General features: G+C 39.6%; 1 protein-coding gene across 4 annotated transcripts in view; it reads right to left on the reverse strand.

Moving 5' to 3' along the window:
• Window positions 1-758: 758 nt before the first annotated feature.
• The window catches only part of LOC130923955 (storkhead-box protein 2-like), a 76,378-nt gene continuing 56,778 nt past the window's right edge, over window positions 759-20,358 (reverse strand). For 3 of the 4 annotated variants that reach the window (XM_057850144.1, XM_057850143.1, XM_057850145.1), the window contains 2 exons: window positions 9,231-11,601; window positions 759-8,056 (listed from right to left, as the gene is read on the reverse strand). In XM_057850144.1, the coding sequence (XP_057706127.1) occupies window positions 7,852-8,056; window positions 9,231-11,601 (2,576 nt within the window). In that variant the 3' untranslated portion in view covers window positions 759-7,851. The remainder of the gene's footprint in view (window positions 8,057-9,230; window positions 11,602-20,358) is intronic. The other variant, XM_057850146.1, reaches the window with a different exon arrangement.

Consider the following 20,358-nt stretch of genomic DNA (forward strand, 5'->3'; position numbering starts at 1 on the left):
AAAATAATAAAGAGTAAATATTCTCAGATATTTGTAGTCCTCGATCTTTCATCAAAGACAACAGAAACTTTATTTCAATGTAATTTTAGCAAGAAACATGAAGTCAATGCGCTGAATTTAATTTCGCAATACAAAATCATTCAGCCGGCCAAATTTGGCTCTTGGGCCAAGAATTTGACACCTTTGCTGTAGCGTGTCACATCACTTTGCGGTCAGAAGCATTTGCGTTTTCTTTTTGAAGATAAATTTCAAAACTTTCATAAATTTCACTTTTTTTTTTTTTTTTTATAGGCTTTTACCCAATTTTAGGTTCTGGTTATTACAGCATTTAAAAAAAATATGAAGACAAAGCTCCAGGTATGATTCACATTCCTTAGCTAGCCAGTTATAGTAACTCAGTTTAGCTTTTAGCCAAAAACACCAGTTAGGGATGGTCGTGACCAGCTGTGGAAAGCATACCAAAAATATCTACTCATGTAAAAGTATCGTTACAATGATGAAATTATACTGAAATAAAATGTCACCTTAGTAAACCTGCTAGAACTCCAGCTTTTTTGGCAGGACATTTGTATGTTTCAGATAAAATATCGAGCACCGATAGATGCTACTATAATATCTGGACGAGATACGATACTTCAGAGTGCGATAGATGTCTCATCCATTTGGACTCGAAGGAGTGGCAGGCTCCCAGTTCAAATGGATTGTTCATCGTAGCACCATTAAAGGCAGGCAATGACTTAAATCATGTAGCAGCTTTGTGATTTTAGGATTTCCAGCGTACAATAAAACCCAAAACACCACACAAAGTAACCAAACATCATTATTTTTATTATCTTAAAAAGTAACACAATTCCCATAGGGTATCACGTACACTACAACAATGGTAACACCAGTACTAACATCAAAGGGACTTTCAGATATTATAGACATTTGATATTTTTTTTTAAATCCCTCTTTTTATTGTTTAAATTAGTTGACTAGGCATGACAGATAAACATCATTTACAGGTATGTCACCATTTGAAGCAATGTTATTGTTGAACCTCAAGTTTCAGAACCCACTGCCGATGTTAAGGGAAGACATTTCATAGACTGTCAGTGTAGAAAAGGGATGTACTGTTGGATATGATGGCTGGTTGGAGGGCAATAGAGTAGCGGTAGAAGTAGGAGAATTGGGCAAGGGGCAGTGCAAATATCAGACATGAGATACAGAACCTCTTGACCTCCAACATACATGAGACTACAGCCCTGGTCTAGAGGTGGAACTACAGGTTAGAGCCCAGATGTGGTTTTGGAAGGGTCTGAATCTGTAACTCAGTGGTTAATCCTAGATTAGTGGTACAATACAAGCTGACTTTAGTTTTCGAAAGAGGGCAGCTGAGAACACTGGAATGGTAGAATAGAAATTAGACCATGACTGTGTCAAATTGAAAGAATAGGGAACCAACCGATACTAGGTACAGCTGATACATGTTCCCTCTGGAGAGGTAGACTCGGCACTGGAGCCCAGCTGTAATTATGCGAGGAGTACGAAAGGTCTAGTGGTTTGGGCTGAAGAAGAGACTGCTTTAAGAGAACTCAGAGTACATGACTACATTATATTCTTCAATATTGAATACACAGGCTTACAACCAAAACATATTGCAGTGCTCCAATGACTGGAACCATAATCCAAGTATGACTGGTGTTGAGTTTTGGACCACATCTCCACCAAGAAGTACATATCAGTTTGTAACGTTACATATAGATGAAAGACCCTGATTTTGAGCTTGAATAGTAAGAAAACTCCCTTGAATTGAGTATTCATCAGTGAAAATATCTGGCATTCCAATGAAGGGCCACTGTGGGACGTTTGGTTATCGTACAAAACTCAACTGTACTGATTGGTGGAAGAGTTATTGCTAGCTAGCAATGCCAGGAACAACAGATTTTCAACTTTTTTCATCGTAGTATGTCATTGAGAGCAAAACATATGAATATAAGACAAATGTCAGTACTCTGGTACAGAGAAGATAATAAAGCTGTCGTACACCATAAGGTCATTTCAATATATATCGTTGTTTGGCGTTCTAAAGAGCTTTAAGTGGAGCTTTACAATGTGCATATCCCCAATCTGAGATAACCCTTCCCCCCCCCCCATCTTTGCACTCAGTTTACTCGCTTATTAGCAGCTACGCAGATATTCAACCAAGGTAAATAAAAAGTCAGGGAGTCCAGCACTTGGATGTGTAGTGTGTACCGTATGTACTGTATGTGCAGACATTCACAGGCCAGAGGCTGATGACGGTGCGATCATGGGAAGGATGGGCTGTATTTTTGCTGTTGTGGAGGTAGTTGAAAGGAGCTTGGAGGACGACCACATCAGGATGGCTGGTAAACCTACTGTGCCTGCATCAGGAGGGATCTCCAACTGGGACAGGACCAATAGTATCTCAGGATTTTCTGAGAGTGAGTGGTCAGATTCGTTTCAACCCAGGGCTCTACTGTCACACAGGCAAGTCAATGTGTCCTCCTGCTCAGTCTTGTTTAACTTCTTAAATGGGATATATTGTATAATTGCCATTAGTATGGAGGTGAATTCATCGCAAGTAAGCAGCCATTTAATACTATATTTCAACTATATCATCACTTCTTTTGATTAACAAGATGACCAAAAGCACCATGAGTGAGCTTGTCTCAGGAATCGAATCATTTAAAATCCAGTTAGCTAGTCATGAACGAGATACTTAGGAATGTTTCGTTCGGTATGAAAAAAAATACTGAAATAAAAGAAGTGAAATCACAACTCTGCTATGTGAACAACACTTAAATGGATTCATTTTCAAAACCATACGACTGCATCATCCAAATGGACATTCAAATAACAGTACAGCTGCTCATTTTGCATTTGAATCCCAGGTTCTGAATTGTTCATACTCTCATGCCATGTCATGTCATGAACTCCTTGCAACTTTTAGCTGGTTATGTCAACGAAAACACAATTACTCATGTCCACTGAATGCCTCGGCGATCATTTCTAGTGTGTTAGTAACCAAGCCTCTCCGTTATACATCATACTCAAACATTTCAATAATATTTTTTTTTTTTTGCATCAAACCTGACTGATTACAGGAAATGTTAAATATGAAACCATTATTATTATTATTATTTTTTTTACTTGACAGCTTCAGTTTTCTTGGCCTTGATTAGAGTTGGGCATCGTTTGGATTTGAACAGTTCCGATTCCCGTTCCAAATGATTCTCGATTCCGAATCTTTTAATAGCCAGGGTAAAAAAAAAAAAAAAAATTTAAATGCATAGTTTACATTAATTTAACTTCTCGATAATTTTTTTAAATATATAAACTTTCAATTAACTTTGCAATGAATTTCTTACAGGCCTATTTTCAATTTACATATATATATCAGTCTTTGAACTATAATATAATGAAGTTTCTTTCCACAGGAGTGCACGTTCACAAAGAAATTTATTTTTCAAAAGCTCACGGAGAAAACATTTACACATATTCTTTTGCCTATGTTTTAGAGTGTCTTATGTGGCAGGCAATTATTGTATTGCATTGTTTGTTTTAGGTGGTATTTCTACAAGTTAGTTAATGGCCAGGGAGTGAGTGTTCTGTCCCTTGATCTTAATTTGACTACTTTTTAAGTGTTATTTCTTTCTAAAATGATATATTGTTCATCCGTCCACAAGATGTCACTATTGTAACTCGGGACTACCATTTTTCTTTGGTTTTGCTATGTGCACTGGGCTTCCCCTAGTGGGGACGTACTGGAAGCAGCAGGCAAAAATAACATTAGTTGGAAAAGAATCCGTAAGGTGTACAGACGCTACACGCCTACTATGCACTACACATCGTTGGGAACCCTTCATAAAACAAAATCAACAAAATATACAAGATGTACCAAATTTAAGTTGGCACGTTTTAATGAGGGTCTGATATCCTTTCGGTGTGTTTATTCTGTTACTTTGTTGTTATTTATGTGAAGCGAAGCAACATGTTTTTGTGCTAAGCTAAATTAGCCAGTTCATATGATTTGCTCATAATGGAGCTAGTATTCATGTGGCTTCTTTTACTTGGTGTTCGGCAGCTATTTTTACTGGTCGGCGGTCAGGGCAACTTTGAATCAAAATTAAAAAATTCGAACGGTTTCAGGAGAACTGGAGTGTCAGTCCCGGATCCCATCGATGCTCGATGCCCAACCCTAGTCTTGATATACAATGTTCATTGCTATTATCAATGGTTAGCATTTGTGATTATATTGAGAAATTTCCATTTCCAAACAATTTGGGTCGCTGACAAAAATTTAGGTCATGAGTGACTTTGTCTAGTCTACATAACAGCATGTTGAACTCAATACAAATTGAACTCCTGGTTTTGCTCCCATTTTTCACAGTTGGACTTAAAAAGATCTAAAACTTCTACATACATGCTAGACCAAGGATGTCCAATCTATTAAACAAAGGGCCGCAGTGGGTGCAGGTTTTTGTTCCAATCGATCCAGCACAGACAAATTAACCAATGGGGTTTCTGCAGAAACAAGCAGCACCTGACTGCAATTAACTGATTACACTTGTAACACACCAGATGGCTGAAAACGTGTCCTCTTCATTGGTTGAAATGAAACCCTGGACTGACTACGGCCCTCAGTTAAAAAGCATGGACACCCCTGCGTTGTCATTTCCTTCAAATATATCTTACACAAATTTGTCTAACGGGCCGTTTACATAGTGACGCTGCGACACCAGGACGCAAAGATTTTATTATGGAATGGCCACGCCTTTACATGTTGACGGCGAAAACGTAAGGCGAAGACACAAAATTTTGATTCCGGCCTCCAAAGCGGAATGATTTGATTGCGGGGATTGCTCCGCAACCATATGAATGGAACGTTCTCGCTCTGGTGACGTCAGCACTCACACACGTCATTTTGGGCATGCAAAGTCAAACATTCAAAACAGCAAAGAAGGTGGAACATCGGCTTTAATTTACTGTTTTTATAATGTTTTTAATTCAAATATATTTTATGTTAGCGTTTTTGAGCCTTTTGAAGCAAAAGAAAAAACGCATGGACACCATAGCTTGGAGTGGGCGGGCATGTTGTCTTCCGGGCTGAGGAGGTTGTTGTCAAGGAATTGCATCATTGGCTGTCGCCTTAAACTGCACTGCCCCCTTAGGGCTGGCATGAATACTACATCGTTTTTACACGGAATTGCGAAATCATTCGAATGGAGACAGAACCATGTAAAAGCAAACATAAAATTTGTCATGTGTGTCACCATGTAAATGGCCGCTAAATCTGTTAGTATTTCTCCTAATTCAAGATGATCCATCCCACCTCACAGGTGTGGCATATAAAAATGCTGATTAGACAATAGTATGATTGTCACACAGGTGTGCCTTAGGCTAGTCACATTGAAATGTGCAGTTATTTATTGTGGGGTCTGGAGTGGGTCAGAAAACTAGTCATCTACTTCGCATCGATTTGATCGGGTTATTGATCGCAGCCTATGGAATGTTTTCTACTTCTCTTAAATGGCTTTGTGAAGTTGCTTGGCAGGAACTGTTTTACGCTCCCTCATACGCCAATCATATGAACCACAAACATTCTCAATTGTTGACATGTCTAGTGAGTATGTTGGCCATGCAAGAACTGGGATGATTTTAGCTTCCAGTTGTGTATTAATCAGGGGTGGGCGAACTATTCCACAAAGGGCCACAGTAGGTGCAGTTTTATGTTCCAACCCATCCCACCTAAGAGGACTTTTCACCAATCTTGTGTTTTACAAGTACAACCAGTTGATTTCAGTCAGGTGCTTCTTGTTTCCACTGAAATAACCTTGGTTAAACTGTCTGTGCTAGATTGGTTGGAACAAAGACCAGGACCCGCTGTGGCCCTTGAGAACCAGTTTGCCCACCCCTGGTATAGCTCCTTGCAATATGAGGAGATGGTTGTGGACAAATGGCACAGCAATGGGCCTTAGGATCTTGTCAGGGTATCTCTTCTAAAAGATGCCACAAACGGTACCTGCCATCTGCCCTGAATATTGAAAACCAGGTTTCATCTGTGAAGAGAAGACCTTTCCGACGTGCCAGACGTCATTGAATGTGAGATTTCGCCCACTTAAGTCAGTTACAACGACAAACTGCAATCAGGTCGAGACCCCGATGAGGTCGACAAGCATGCGGATGAACTTCCCTGAGTTGGTTTCTGAGTTTGTGCAGAAATTCTTTGGTTATGCAAAGCGATTGTTGCAGCAGCTGTCTGGGTGGCTGATCTCAGTTGCTCTTGAAGGTGAACATGCTGATTATGGAAGTTCTGGGCAGATGTGGTCACATGTAGTCTGTGGTTGTGAGGCCAATTGGATGTACTGACAAATTGTCTGAAATGCCTTTGGAGATGGGTTACGGAAGAGTAATGAACAATCAATTCATGGGCAATAGCTTTGGTGCGCATTCTGGGTGCACACTTCTACAAAATGTGGGATATCTGTGACTTTGTGCTATGTGATAAAACTCCTATTGCGGCCAGTCTAGGGTACAGCTGTGCAATAATGCTGTCTAATCAGCATGTTGATATGCAACGCTTGTTAGGTGGGATGGATTATCTCCACAAAGGAGAAATTCTCATTGACAGATTTAGACAGATTTATGAAAATTTGAAGGAAATGGCCCATCGTGTTCTGTATGTAGACATTTTAGATCAAGCTCAAGAAAACTGGGAGCAAATATATATAAATATGTATACAGTATATAAAACCTCATTTCGATGACAGTTTGCATTGCAAACATCTGAGAACATTTGTCCATAGTGCACCAATTGCAATAGTACTTAGATTTATAGGCCTTTAATGTGACCATCCTTTTCTGGTTGTTGTCCCAGAAGAAAGCTGTGCATTTCCTGCAGTACTGTATACAACAGAAGTGAGGCAGCAGCAATCAGAGGACGAGATGAATGAAAAAGCACAGAGGTGTCCAATTTGGAGCCATAAATCAAGGAAATAGTTACAATTGATGACAAGTTTGCAACTTTGCTTATCTTTTTCAATACTGTGAAAATGAGAGAATCAAGAAATTTCAATTTCTGGTTTTGAATGTTTGTAGAAGTGCCCTTGAATTGGTCATTCAGGAATCCAACTGACTGACAAACCGCTAGAATTATCATGTACCATAGATTTACATTGTGGGTATGCGTGTGCGTGTGTGACTAGCCCAGGATCAGTGAAATCTTTTAAACCGGGTCATAGTTGATCAATATTAACATTACTATCCGTGTACTTGAATTAAATGCACTGGGCACATGTTATATACTGTAAGTAATATCAGTCTGCCCAACTCCCATTTTTGATCAATGTTGGCTATATTCAAGCAAAGTGATGAGACAAAGTGATTAGTTAGTAGAGCCACAGACCCTTCGGTGTGAAAATACACCATCAGACGGAGATGCACTGATGTGGAGCAGCTGGAATGGGAGTTGGAGTTATATGACCTGAGATTCCAGATTACTGGTACACAACCATATCCCACACGTCACACACCCACCAAATCACACGACTGAAAACACACCCACACACAAAGTAGAACCCACGCAAGTGAAAGAACACAACAGCGGTGTGTAAACACAAGGCTATGAAATGACATGGTTAGTCTGCCCAGCGGAATGGTGTATGCGTGTATGTGTGTGTTTATGAGACAGTAGTCTCATGGTAGTCTAAATTCCTTTGTCTGTGAGTATTATCAGCTATAGTTCCACAGTGGTCTCGTGGCAGCACCACTGATTCAGTCAATGTGACAGTCTGCATGTTTAACAGTCCATTGAGTAGGACTTCCTCTTGTCCTTTATCACGGCCTCTAGACGCTGGTGATTGATGCAAGGCAGGCGTTAGGCTTTTGGAGTTTCTCCGGTTGGCTGCCAGCTGGTTCTGGGATGGTGCGGAATGAGAAAGGGGGACCGTTGCTATTTGTAATTCCGAGGTGGCCAGGACTCAGGGCCAAATTCTGCCGACGATTACTCTCCACTATGGACGAGGTGTTCGATGCAAGACTCTCTCTTGTTCTACAAACAGAAAAAATGTCAGAAAGTATGCAAGGAAAACCCCCCAAAAGCAAAATAGCTTAATGTCAGAAAGTATGCAAGGAAAACCCCCCAAAAGCAAAATAGCTTGGACTAAAAAAACAGATATAATCACAACATATGCTCTTCTGGATGAAAATGACTCCAATCGCATTTCAGTTAGTGCTGCAACGATTAATCAATTAACTCGAGTAATTCGATTGGAAAAAAGATTAAATTTTGCTGCTTCAAGTGTTCATTTACTGTAAAGTGGCATTGAAATTGTTTGTTTTGAAAGTGTTTGCATTTAGTTTTATTGATTTAGGGTGGATACACTACCCTCTAGTGGTAACAGTCAATATGACATAACTCATTTCACATGGCTGAATCCAGCTGCTCACTGTTAAGACCAAAATAAGCTAAGTTTTTTTAGCTAATGTTTTTTTAATGCATTCATAATTTAGTTAATTAGTTAGGGGAGAATATGTGTGTGAACCATTTGTTGAGAGCACTGCACAAAACAAAACAAAACAAAAACCGTTAGCATTTTATAGCATTTAAGCTAGCAGACTTGTGCTCTGTAAGTTAGCCAATTGGTCTTTTGTTGTACTTAGATTCTTATTTATCTTTTTATACCATTTGAGGCTCAGCTCAGCTATTTCAATTTTTTATGTTCCTTATCCGATTACTCGATTATTCAAACTAACTAGTTCATTGATTAATCGACTACTAAAATAATCGATAGCTTCAGCCCTAATTTCAATCCCACATCTTTCTTTAACAGATGGGTACAAACGATTTTGAGTATGAGTGTATGTGCTATTCTACAGATTATAGACAAGTAAAATCAAACTTTTCTCCTACGGAAAGAAAGGGGGTCAATTGTTCTAGAGATGAAACGATTACCGGAATAATTCGAGTAACTCGATTTTAGAAATTGATCGAGGAATTTTCTCTGCCTCAAGGAATCGTTTAATTTCACTAGCTTTAAGCATTGTGTTTGTTTGTGTGTGTGTACATCATAGTAATGTATGATAATATTTTGTGTGCCGTAAAAGAGCACTCATGATTCTCTCAAATGGTTAAATTCCCAGGATAAGAATTAGCCTTTTTGGCTGACAAAGGGCACCTTCACTCTAGCATAGTTCAGTTTCTCTATCAAAGTTGTTGCTTTTACCTTGGTGAGTTGAATCCACTATCAACAGTAACTGAGCTGGAGTCCATACTGTCAAGTCTTGCAGAGTGTGCTGACTGCTGATTCTGACTGGGTTCTGGAAGGTTCTCTTTCGAACCTGGGAAGGTGAGGGTTCTTTCAAACCTTCTCTGCAGATCCCTTTCTTTCTCTCTTTCTAACAGCCACTGCATGGTGCCTGCTCCACCTCCTCCCATTCCAACAACACCTCCTCCACTTTTGCCGTCCTCTCCTGTACTTTTAGTTCCTCCCTCTTCAAGTTCATCATCATCTGAAACATTGTAATAGTCAAAGGAAGCCTCTGCAGCACTGGTTGTGGGTTCAATCCCCTGTATGGGGGCAGAGGGCGTGGCAACCAGGGGTTTGGGAGCATCAAAGGCCTCCTGGGAATCAAGTGCATCGCAGGATGAAGACAGAGTGGAGGAGGCAAGGACTGGGGTTTTCCTCAAAGAGCTGTATCCTGGCAAAGGAAGGCTAGGAGGTGGTTTAAAAAGTGTATCTTTACTAAAGATCTCCTTACGTTTTTCTTGACCACAGGAGGCACTGTGGAGAGGTCGTGCATTCGAAACAGGGGGATCTGGCATGGAGAGAGGTATTGGAGGCAGACTGCCACCTTTAGGTCCCGCTTTTGAAAAGTCCTCCTTCAATTCTTGAGGATGTGGTGTTTGTCTTTCTGTTTGCCTCTCAGTGCAGCCCAATTTCAACCCATCTTGGCTACTTTTGCCAAGAGTTCCCAGTGGGCTTGGGGCTGTGAGTATAGCCTCAGAAGAACCGGAGCACTGGAAGTAGCCATCAGGAGGGACAGAGTTGTGCTGTGGTTTAGGAGAGTATGCTGGCAGACTGTCCCGGCTCTTACATTTCTCTAAACTCCTGCCACTGTCCAACCCAAGTGATTCCCCAGGCATCTTAGCCAATGGGGGAGTGGCATGAGTGTAATGGCAAGAGCCCTGGTTGGCTCGTAATGTTCCATCATCAGTGTAGTAACGACTTCGATCATCGTAGTAACTTGGTGGTCCTATCAAGCCAGCTCCAAGAGGTCCTTTTGAGTTTTCCATTGATCTGGAACGTTCCTTGGCTTTATCGCTGCGTTCATTCCTAGACTTCCTCTCCTGCGTGTGTGAGTGGGAACGGTGGACTTTCGAGTGGTGTGCTGATGGGCCGTGACACGGCTCAGGGAAAGGCATTTCTGTCCGTCGTTTTGCAAGCTCTCCAGATACGTCCCACTCTGGTGTGACCGGTAGGTGGGACGAGTCAAGGATGTTGGGGTTGCTATGTGCCAGATGGAGGCGCGTCCGTTGACGCTCCATGGCCAGGGCGTGTTCCCTCGGTGATCGAGCTAGTGATGATGAGTAAGCTCTATAGTCCCGGTCGGTTAATTCCAGATGGGAACTCTCGCTCTGCTCACCCCGGGACGCCCTTGTCTTACTATGCGAGCGACTAAGTTTGGTCTGAGACGGCTTCCTGTGTCTGCCCCCACTTCTTCTACTTCTTGAACTGTGATTGGCCGATGATGCTTTGCTCCTCTGTGCCCGCTCCTCTTCAAGGCGCTTCATGACTGCCGTGTGCCGGGCAAGGTTCTCCACTGTGAGATCAGGGTTAATCCTGCGGATAATTTCCATCTCTATGTGACGCGGGAGCTGGCTAGGTGCCTCCTCATCACGAAGAGGCCACTCCTCAGGGGGAAACTGTGCAGAGAAGGTGGCCAGCTGCTTTGTCTTGTCTTTCTTAAAGCTGAGACGAAACAGCTTCAAACCAAACTTGCGACTCGCCGTACCACTTCCTGGCTGCTTTTCCAGCTCACCAGTTCCTCCTCCCCCTCCGCGATGCTTTGTGAGCGTGTCCGTCTTGAAAGGGAACCCGAGGGTGCTGCGGCTCTTTTCTGTGTTACCTCCTGCTGGCTGAGGTGGTGACTGTGGAGAGTGCGGAGACGAATATGCCTCCCGGTGGTCTTTGGGGGATCGGAGCTGCAGAGTAGTGTGGTGACTGGGGGGGTCGTCCCCACGATAGGTGTTGTTAAAAAAGGATTCCACGCCTCCGCCACCCCCGCTGTGGTTTTGGTTAGATTTCGGGTGACTTCGATCTCTCACCCCACCAGAAGTAGATGGCGTGATGGTGCCAGAGAGAGGAGAGGTGCACTGAGTCTGCTGATTCTGCTGTTGATTCTGATGTTGGTGTCGTTCAGCAGATCGCTCATCTAAGTGGTACCACTTGGAGCCAGTTCGGATTAGGCTTGGAGTGATGAAGTAAGTTTGAGGAGTGACAATAAAATATCCGTCAGGTGTTGGAAAGATCTTGCGTTCACGGACCAACATGTTAAGGGTGTGGTGAAGGACCTCCTCTGTTGGTGTGGGAACACCTGAAAAACAGTTGGAAACAACACTCAGTTTTACAAGTGGAATGTCAGACGTACCGAATCTTTTTTATTATACTTGCAGGAAAATATTATCTCATCATAACTAGTCAAATGCATCCCTTTGTGAATTTCATATACTACTTGTTCTCTTTATGAATTTCATATACTATATTTGCCCATTAGTGCTGCAGATGAAATGCAGCAAATCTTTTGTTTTAATGAAACATTTTATTTGCGTTGTTATGAGTAGAACTGAAATGCCAAGTAGCCTAAATTTTTGACACCAAAATTCTACTGGACATTTGAAATAAAAATTTAGAAAAAGAATGATTTATATTTTTGCGAATGGCACATTATATGGCACACAATTGTATTAAAAGCCTACACACCCCATTTTAAATGCCAGATTTATAATTAATTAAAAAAACTAACTTTTTTAGGTCAAACTACTGCAATAATATGGTAACACAAGTTTGCACACCCTCTGCAACTTTTACTCAAATAACTCATATTAATTAGTTAAACAGCACGCTTTCCACCATTTCAAGTGCCCCTGGTGAACCACTGATTAAAGTTCAGATCGTTAGTATCCGTTCCAAATTTTTGAAGCCACATCTTACAGTACAAGCCAAAGTTAACTGAACATTTTTTCATTGTTCATAGTATCAGACAGAAAAAGGGTGCAAAAGAACTTTTAAGGTATTTAAATATAACAAACATGGATACATACATTTTTCATCAGGAGGAGAAAATATGGCACAAGAACAATAAATCCCTCCAAAATTGATGAAAGAATCGGAAGGAAAAAGTGGTCTGGGAGGCTGCCAAGAGGCCCTCAGCTACACTGAAGGAGCTTCATATTGAGAACAAGCCACAACAATTTTTTGCTGTCTTAAGCTATTGTGTAAGGTGGCAAAATGGAAGTATTATCCCTTTTGAAAAAAAAAACAAAGTTGAGGAGATTTTGCAAAAGCAAACTTGAAATCTCTTGAATACAATGAGAGAAATTTAGGTAAATGCTACTAGAATATCCATTATCTGTACCGCATATTCACGCAAGGCTCACGAGGGCTAATCCTAATCACAGGGCAGAAACAAATGCAATTCACACCTAAGGAAAAGGTTGCTGAAGTCAAAAGGCACTAGGCAAACCCATGGTGCTGTTAGCCAGCATAGTGCTAGCCGGCATCCATTGCTTATGACAATACCATCTACATTTCATGGCTCGTTGATGACAGATGACATGTTTCCCATCCATGATGGCGAAGCCAGTATACTGTATGGCAAATGTGGGCGGAGACATCTTGTTTGTCACTTCCTAACAGTTTAATGGTTCAAGTAACGATTCATTTGGCAATTTCAGTGAAATTGGGAACATTGTTAAATCATGAGCAGATGGTTGGACCTGTGCGTTGGAGATGGAGGTGGTCCAGTAAGCAACATTTTGGCATTATCTTTTTTTTGAAAGCGATATTACAATTTAACAATTAATAAAAAATAATTTAAAAAATCACACCTCATTTAATTGACATGAAGTGAAAGAGTAACCATGCAGTCCAACGTTTTCAAAAGGTTTATTTTGATGGTGATTTAATATGTCAGTCATGCTTCATTTTTGTAGCAGGCCTCCAGTTTTGTGTGATGCGTGAGTGGTGAAGTTGTTTTTAGCATACTGTCTAAGTAATGAGCTTATACTTACTGTTTTCAAAAGACTGATGCCCCACTCTACTCAAAAAGTAATTTATTACAGTAACACCTTTCACTCAACACTGCTTTAACAATATTGTTTCTGAGGAGGGGCATGTCAGCGCTATTTGACCGTCAATTTTGACGGTTGCTGGGAGCTTGTTGTTATTGCGCTGCTAATGCCACAACATTGTCACAAACTTCTCACAAAGAAATATGTTCTCAGACATCTTTCTCAATCTGGGAACGGCTTATGCAATATTTGCACTGTTACATTAAGGAATTTTTGCAACGTTACAACAATATATGCACAAACTGTCATTTGCACATACAGTGGGGCAAATGAGTATTTAGTCAACCACTTATTGTGCAAGTTCTCCCACTTGAAAATATTAGAGAGGCCGGTAATTGTCAACATGGGTAAACCTCAACCATGACAGACAGATTGTGGAAAAAAAACATAAAATCATATTGTTTGAATTTTAAAGAATTTATTTGCAAATCATGGAAGAAAATAAGTATTTGGGCAATAACAAAAGTTCATCTCAATACTTTGTTATGTACCCTTTGTTGGCAACAATGGAGGCCAAAGGTTTTCTGTAACTCTTCACAAGCTTTTCACACACTGTTGCTGGTATTTTGGCCCATTCCTCCATGTAGATCTCCTCTAGAGCAGTGATGTTTTGGGGCTGTCGTTAGGCAACACAGAATTTCAACTCCCTCCACCGATTTTCTATGGGGTTGAGATCTGGAGACTGGGTAAGCCACTCCAGGACCTTGAAATGATTCTTACGAAGCCACTCCTTTGTTGCCCTGGCTGTTTGTTTGGGATCATTGTCATGCTGAAAGACCCAGCCACGTCTCATCTTCAATGCCCTTGCTGATGGAAGGAGATTTTCACTCAAAATCTCTCGATACATGGCCCCATTCATTCTTTCCTTTACACAGAACAGTCGTCCTGGTCCCTTTGCAGAAAAACAGCCCCAAAGCATGATGTTTCCAAACCCATGCTTCACAGTGGGTATGGTGTTCTTCGGATGCAATTCAGTATTCTTTCTCCTCCAAACACGAGAACCTGTATTTCTACCAAAATGTTGTATTTTGGTTTCATCTGACCATAACACATTCTCCCAGTCCTCTTCTGGATCATCCAAATGGTCTCTAGCGAACTGCAGACAGGCCTGGACGTGTACTTTCTTCAGCAGGGGGGACACGTCTGGCAGTGCAGGATTTGAGTCCCTGGCGGTACATTGTGTTACTGATAGTAGCCTTTATTAATGTGGTCCCAGCTCTCTGTAGGTCATTCACTAGGTCCCCCCGTGTGGTTCTGGGATTTTTGCTCACCGTTCTTGATATCATTTTGACGCCACGGGGTGAGATCTTGCATGGAGCCCCAGATCGAGGGAGATTATCAGTGGTCTTGTATGTCTTCCATTTTCTAATAATTGCTTCCACAGTTGATTTCTTTACACCAAGCGTTTTACCTTTTGTAGATTCAGTTTTCCCAGCCTGGTGCAGGTCTACAATTTTGTCTCTGGTGTCCTTCGACAGCTTTTTGGTCTTGGCCATAGTGGAGTTTGGAGTGTGACAGACTGAAGTTGTGGACAGGTGTCTTTTATACCGATAATGAGTTAAAATAGGTGCCATTAATACAGGTAGCGAGTGGAGTCTTGTTAGACCTCGTTAGAAGTTAGACCTCTTTGACAACCAGAAATCTTGCTTGTTTGTAGGTGACCAAATACTTATTTTCCACTCTAATTTGGAAATAAATTCTTTAAAAATCAAACAATGTGAGTTTCTGTTTTTTTTCCCCACATTCTGTCTCTCATGGTTGAGGTTTACCCATGTTGACAATTACAGGCCTCTCTGATATTTTTAAGTAGGAGAACTTGCATAATTGGTGGTTGACTAAATACTTATTTGCCCCACTGTATCAAGTCAGCCATCTGCCTCCAAGTCCGATCATTGCAGATTGCCATGTACGGACTTTTATATTATTGCAAACCTCACCACTTGTTGCTAGTTGCTGCAGTTGAGAGGATAAATGAATTGGGACAGTTTTATTCATAGGAGCTGAATGATGCAGAAAGTCTTGTTGATGAATATTGTGCTTTCAGGGACATTTTCAAAGGCATGTTCCCTGATGGCGCAGGGCTTTTCACTGCTGAAATTCTGCTCTTTATCATTGCAAATGACCTGCACTGGGCCTATTCGAACCTTGAAAAATTATATCAAATCTAACTGTTCCAATAAGCAGTGCACAGGTAGTTTGCACTTTCAGTCACATTTAACTACTAATTAAATCTTACCTGCACTCAACAACGAGTGAGTCTCGTCTCTTAACCCTCGCATTAATTTTCATTGAGACCTTACTGAGAGGGTTAAGATTATTGATGTCACTGAGACATTTGCTAGGATGCAAACAGGAAAAAAAAAAAGTAAAAAAAAAAGTTCGTTTAAATAGTGGTGGATATGCAAACAAAGTTCTAAATTTATTGATTTTATAGTTTTTTTGATAACTCATGCAGCTGAACTTTTATGTTAACCAATGGTTATTCTTAGATTTCTATGCCAAGTGGTGCAATGGCACCTTGAGTATTTTATTGAAGCCATGTTTTATTTTGTGAATTGTATTGGGAAAGTGTTGATATGCCCACCATTGGAGTGTAATAGCACCTTAACTTTTTGTATTATATATACAGGACTGTACAGTGAGAGAGTTTTGCTCGCATTTGCGCCTAAAAATAATTTGTTGTGAGTAGAGAAAAAAAATGGGAGCACGAGTGCGAGCACAGATTTTACCCCTTTAATTCGCATTTTGCTCCAGTAAAATATAAAAGATCTGAAGATGTCTTGATCCCAATCTTTTTAGCTTACAATAAACCATTAGTTATTTTAGAGCTGACGATTCTTACAGGCACTGTATGCCTCCAATGGGGCTGATGATTGGCGGCGTGGTCATTAAAACGCATAAGACAACAAACGACATAAGCAACATTACACAATTATATACTTAAATTGTACAAATTATATTAAAAATAATAAATACTTAAAAAAAAAAAAAAAAAAAAAACACACACACACACACAATGAATAACGTGTCAGTTGAAGTGTAGAATATGAAATAGGTGAGAAAAGCAACGCCATATGTTTTCTGCCAATTCGAGCCCATCAAAAGTGTTGATTTGATCCAAAATGACTGTCATGTTGTCCTGCAAAGAGTGCATGTTAGCAAATTTGAAGCCAAATTATTCATTGCCCATCAGATTTTTCATAACGGGTGTCATTTTAAAGCTATCCTCAATGTAGAACCTGAAGTATGTGAGATTAACTCCAGAAATCTTTATTTACACGTAGAACATGACATGACTTGATTTTGAAATGTTCACAGGAAGAACGTTTGCGAAGCCGCTAACAGTAAGCTTTACGCTCAGTAAAAAAAAAATAATAACGACCAACAAATAATGCACTTGTCTTCTCTTTTCGTCATACATGTGGTGTCAGTAAGATTTTTTTTCTTCGCATCATTCGCAAATGCCGCAAACCAGGGCGTTTTCATGTTTGTAGTGTCCCCTTTTAACCACAACTTTGCATTTTAGAGAAGACTGCCATAAGTTAAAAGCAAGCTAAAGTGGTTAGTAGATCATCTTTTCTCCATAGCTTAATGTAGCACTGCTAACGTTTTACAATGTTTAAAATGGATGTGTTTTCATATTTTGTATGTCTGAACTTTAATTTTACTTATTGGTTTGTTGAAGGTATATACAGTATAGGTACCACGACTTTAATGAAATGAGTGATGGCTCCCTCTAAAATTGTCCAGGAGTGTGAATGTGAGTGTTAAAGGCTGTTTGTCTATGTGCTGGCAACCAGTCCAGGGTATACCCTGCCTCTCGACCGAAATGGGATATGCTTCAACACCCCTGTGACCCTCCTGAGAAGTCGAACAGAGAATGGTTGGATGGAATGCTTGCTACTGTGAGCTGTTGAGTTATTATAGTTAAATAGCTTAATATATTCACACAAGATATTTGCATCCCTAATTTACTGACATATTTATATTTTGATTGTGTTTTACTGAAAGAAATGCCGCAGTAATTTGAGACCTGTTTCAAAAGTAGGGTTGCCACCTTTCAGAAATAGAAATAAGGGACGCCCCCCACGTGCCCTAAGCGGTACAGGCGACCCAAAAAAAAAAAAAAAAAAAAAAAAAAAAAGGACATCCCCAAAACTGTATCTCTTTATATATATATAAATAAATAAATATATATATATATATATATATATATATATAAATTCCGTATTGGTTCAAAACGGAACACAACTTTTAATTCCCAAATCGGAACGATTCCCTATTTCAAGGGATGGGTGGCAAGTAGGCCTGAACGATATTGGAAAAAAACTATTGTTGCGATTTTTGGGAGGTTTGCGATATTTAAAAAAAAAAAATATATATATATATATATATATATATATATATATACATATATAATTTTTTTTAAAATACATTTTCACTAGGTGACTATAATAGCTGTTTGAAAAGACTTTGGATGACTCACCATAACCACAGTGATCCCTCGTTTTTCGCGGTTAATGGGGATCAGAACCCTCCGCAAAAAGTGAAAAACCGCAAGGTAGCGCACCTCCCCCAATATTTTTGTGTGTGCTCAATGTATTCAGATTTAGCATTGGAAAGAAATACATATGTTATGTTTTTTTCTCACTTTTTTCCCCAAAGTATGACTTTTAAAAAATGTGTGTATATAATATATAGACACATTTTTTTAAAGTGAAGCAATCAAGCTTTGCAGCCAATTGGTTTGCACATGTAGCAAAGCTTCATGGTGCTTCATTTACTCTATGGCGCCATCAAGTGGTCTAGAAGCCCAAGAGGTCAACAGTGTTAAGAATTCAATGGCTATTTGCTTAAAACCCTTTCTTGCCAAATGTATCACATTTTATACACTTAGAATTTCATGATTTTGAGACAAATTCAGAATTTTGAAATATCTTTCCTAAAAAAAACAAAACAAAAAAAACAACAACAACAACAACAAAAAAAATGGATGCAAGTCAACTCATGCATCTAGAGGTTCCATGAGAAAAGAAAAAAAATTAGCAACGGTTATAGATATTAGAGCGCTTATTACACATATTATTTTTTCTTTTTTACAAATTTGAAAAAAGGTTTCATTAAGACCTTATTTTTCAAATTTTGTGATTCTGTGACAATTGCTTCATATTGCAGGCGTTACAGGGTTAAGACAAAGATATGAATGTGCTTGTGTTTGTGATTTAGTCGGTGAAAAAAATACAACAAGTGCTAAGGATAATTTGTTATTCATTTTCATTTAGAAATAATAGCTTTCCCACAATGGCTGGCTTTAAACGGTTTCTTTTTTTGGACAACATTTCACCAGCTTTAGAAAATATTCTTTCACAAGGCACAGATGAAGCTGGGGTGCAGAGTAATGTGAGTGCCATTTTATATAAATTTGGGTAAGTATTTTTATGTGTCTCCCGGTACACTAATGGATTGTTCATTCTGTTGACGTTTGGTTCAGATAGGTACTTTTGGACCTCCAGGGTTGCAACAGCTAGGGTGTTTGGGGATTAATATAGTTTTTCTTGCTTACCTTATTGGAAGCAATCAAATCACAATGTTCCTATACAGGTGAGGATTGAAAAATTGCACTAGTTCCACTGTTGCACACAGGTGTAACAAGTATAGGAGCCCGAAATCCACAAAATGTGAGATAACAGGCGATCGCCATTACGTTTTGCAACCAATTTATACCATAGTCTGTACTGTGTTTGCAATGCGCGCCAAACGTCGGACCACTCCCGAAGTGTCTAAGTGATTCAGCCGGTCGGCGAGACTTAACACGACACTATTCTGCCAATATGACACCATCTGACACCATTTTGCCGAAATGACGCGTGCCTCGATATAAGCTTTGTGGAAACGTCCCTCCCATTACTCGACCCAAGCTTCGGAACCTCGGCCCATTTCGTCGTAATCACTAGTAAATATATATATATTAGGGCTGTCAAACGATTCAAATTTTTAATCAAGTTAATCACAGCTTTAAAAATTAATCGTAATTAATCGCAATTCAAACCATCTATAAAATATACCATATTTTTCTGTAAATTATTGTTGGAATGGAAAGATAAGACACAAGACGGATAGATACATTCAACATACAGTACATAAGTACTGTATTTGTTTATTATAACAATAAATCAACAAGATGGCATTAACAATAACATTCTGTTAAAGCGATCCATGGATAGAAAGACTTGTAGTTCTTAAAAGATAAATGTTAGTACAAGTTATTGAAATTTTATATTAAAACCCCTCTTAATGTTTTCGTTTCAATAAAATTTAAAAAAATTTCAATAAAAAAATAAACTAGTAATTCGCCATTGTTGATGTCAATAATTAAACAATTCTCATGGTCACAAAATCAGTCGCACCCAAGCGCCAGCAGAGGGCGACAAAACTCTAAAAAACACAAGTAACAAGTGCACATGACCCTTTGCTGTCATTTTAATCTGTTTGAGCGGGGCATGTGCGTTAATTGCATCAAATATTTTAACGTGATTAATTTAAAAAATTAATTACCGCCCGTTAATGCGATAATTTTGACAGCCCATATTATATATAAATATATGTTGTTGTTTTTTTTTTTTAATGAATGTTTTTCAGCACTTCAAATGTAAGAATTATGATCAGTTTTAATCATAACTGTCCAACCGAATCATTTTTAAACAAGAATAAAGTACTGTAGTAGAAAAATGCTTGGCTTTATTAAATGCTTCTGTTTAGCTTCCTTGGCTGTGACTCTCGGAGTGACATGTAGAAATTACAAACTCCTTATGATCACTTCTGGCGTTTATTTTATATGTCTCGAATGTCTCCACAAGCACACACACATTCATTCCAGCGTGGTTTCCTTGCAGTAACTGTTTAACAAGTTAAACGATGATTGACAATTGCGGCGTGTGTGAAGTCCACTTCTTTGGCATGATCAAAGACAACCAACTCCGTTAACTTTAACCAGCAAGTGA

The sequence above is a fragment of the Corythoichthys intestinalis genome, chromosome 11 (assembly GCF_030265065.1).
Source record: "Corythoichthys intestinalis isolate RoL2023-P3 chromosome 11, ASM3026506v1, whole genome shotgun sequence".
NCBI lineage: Eukaryota > Metazoa > Chordata > Actinopteri > Syngnathiformes > Syngnathidae > Corythoichthys > Corythoichthys intestinalis.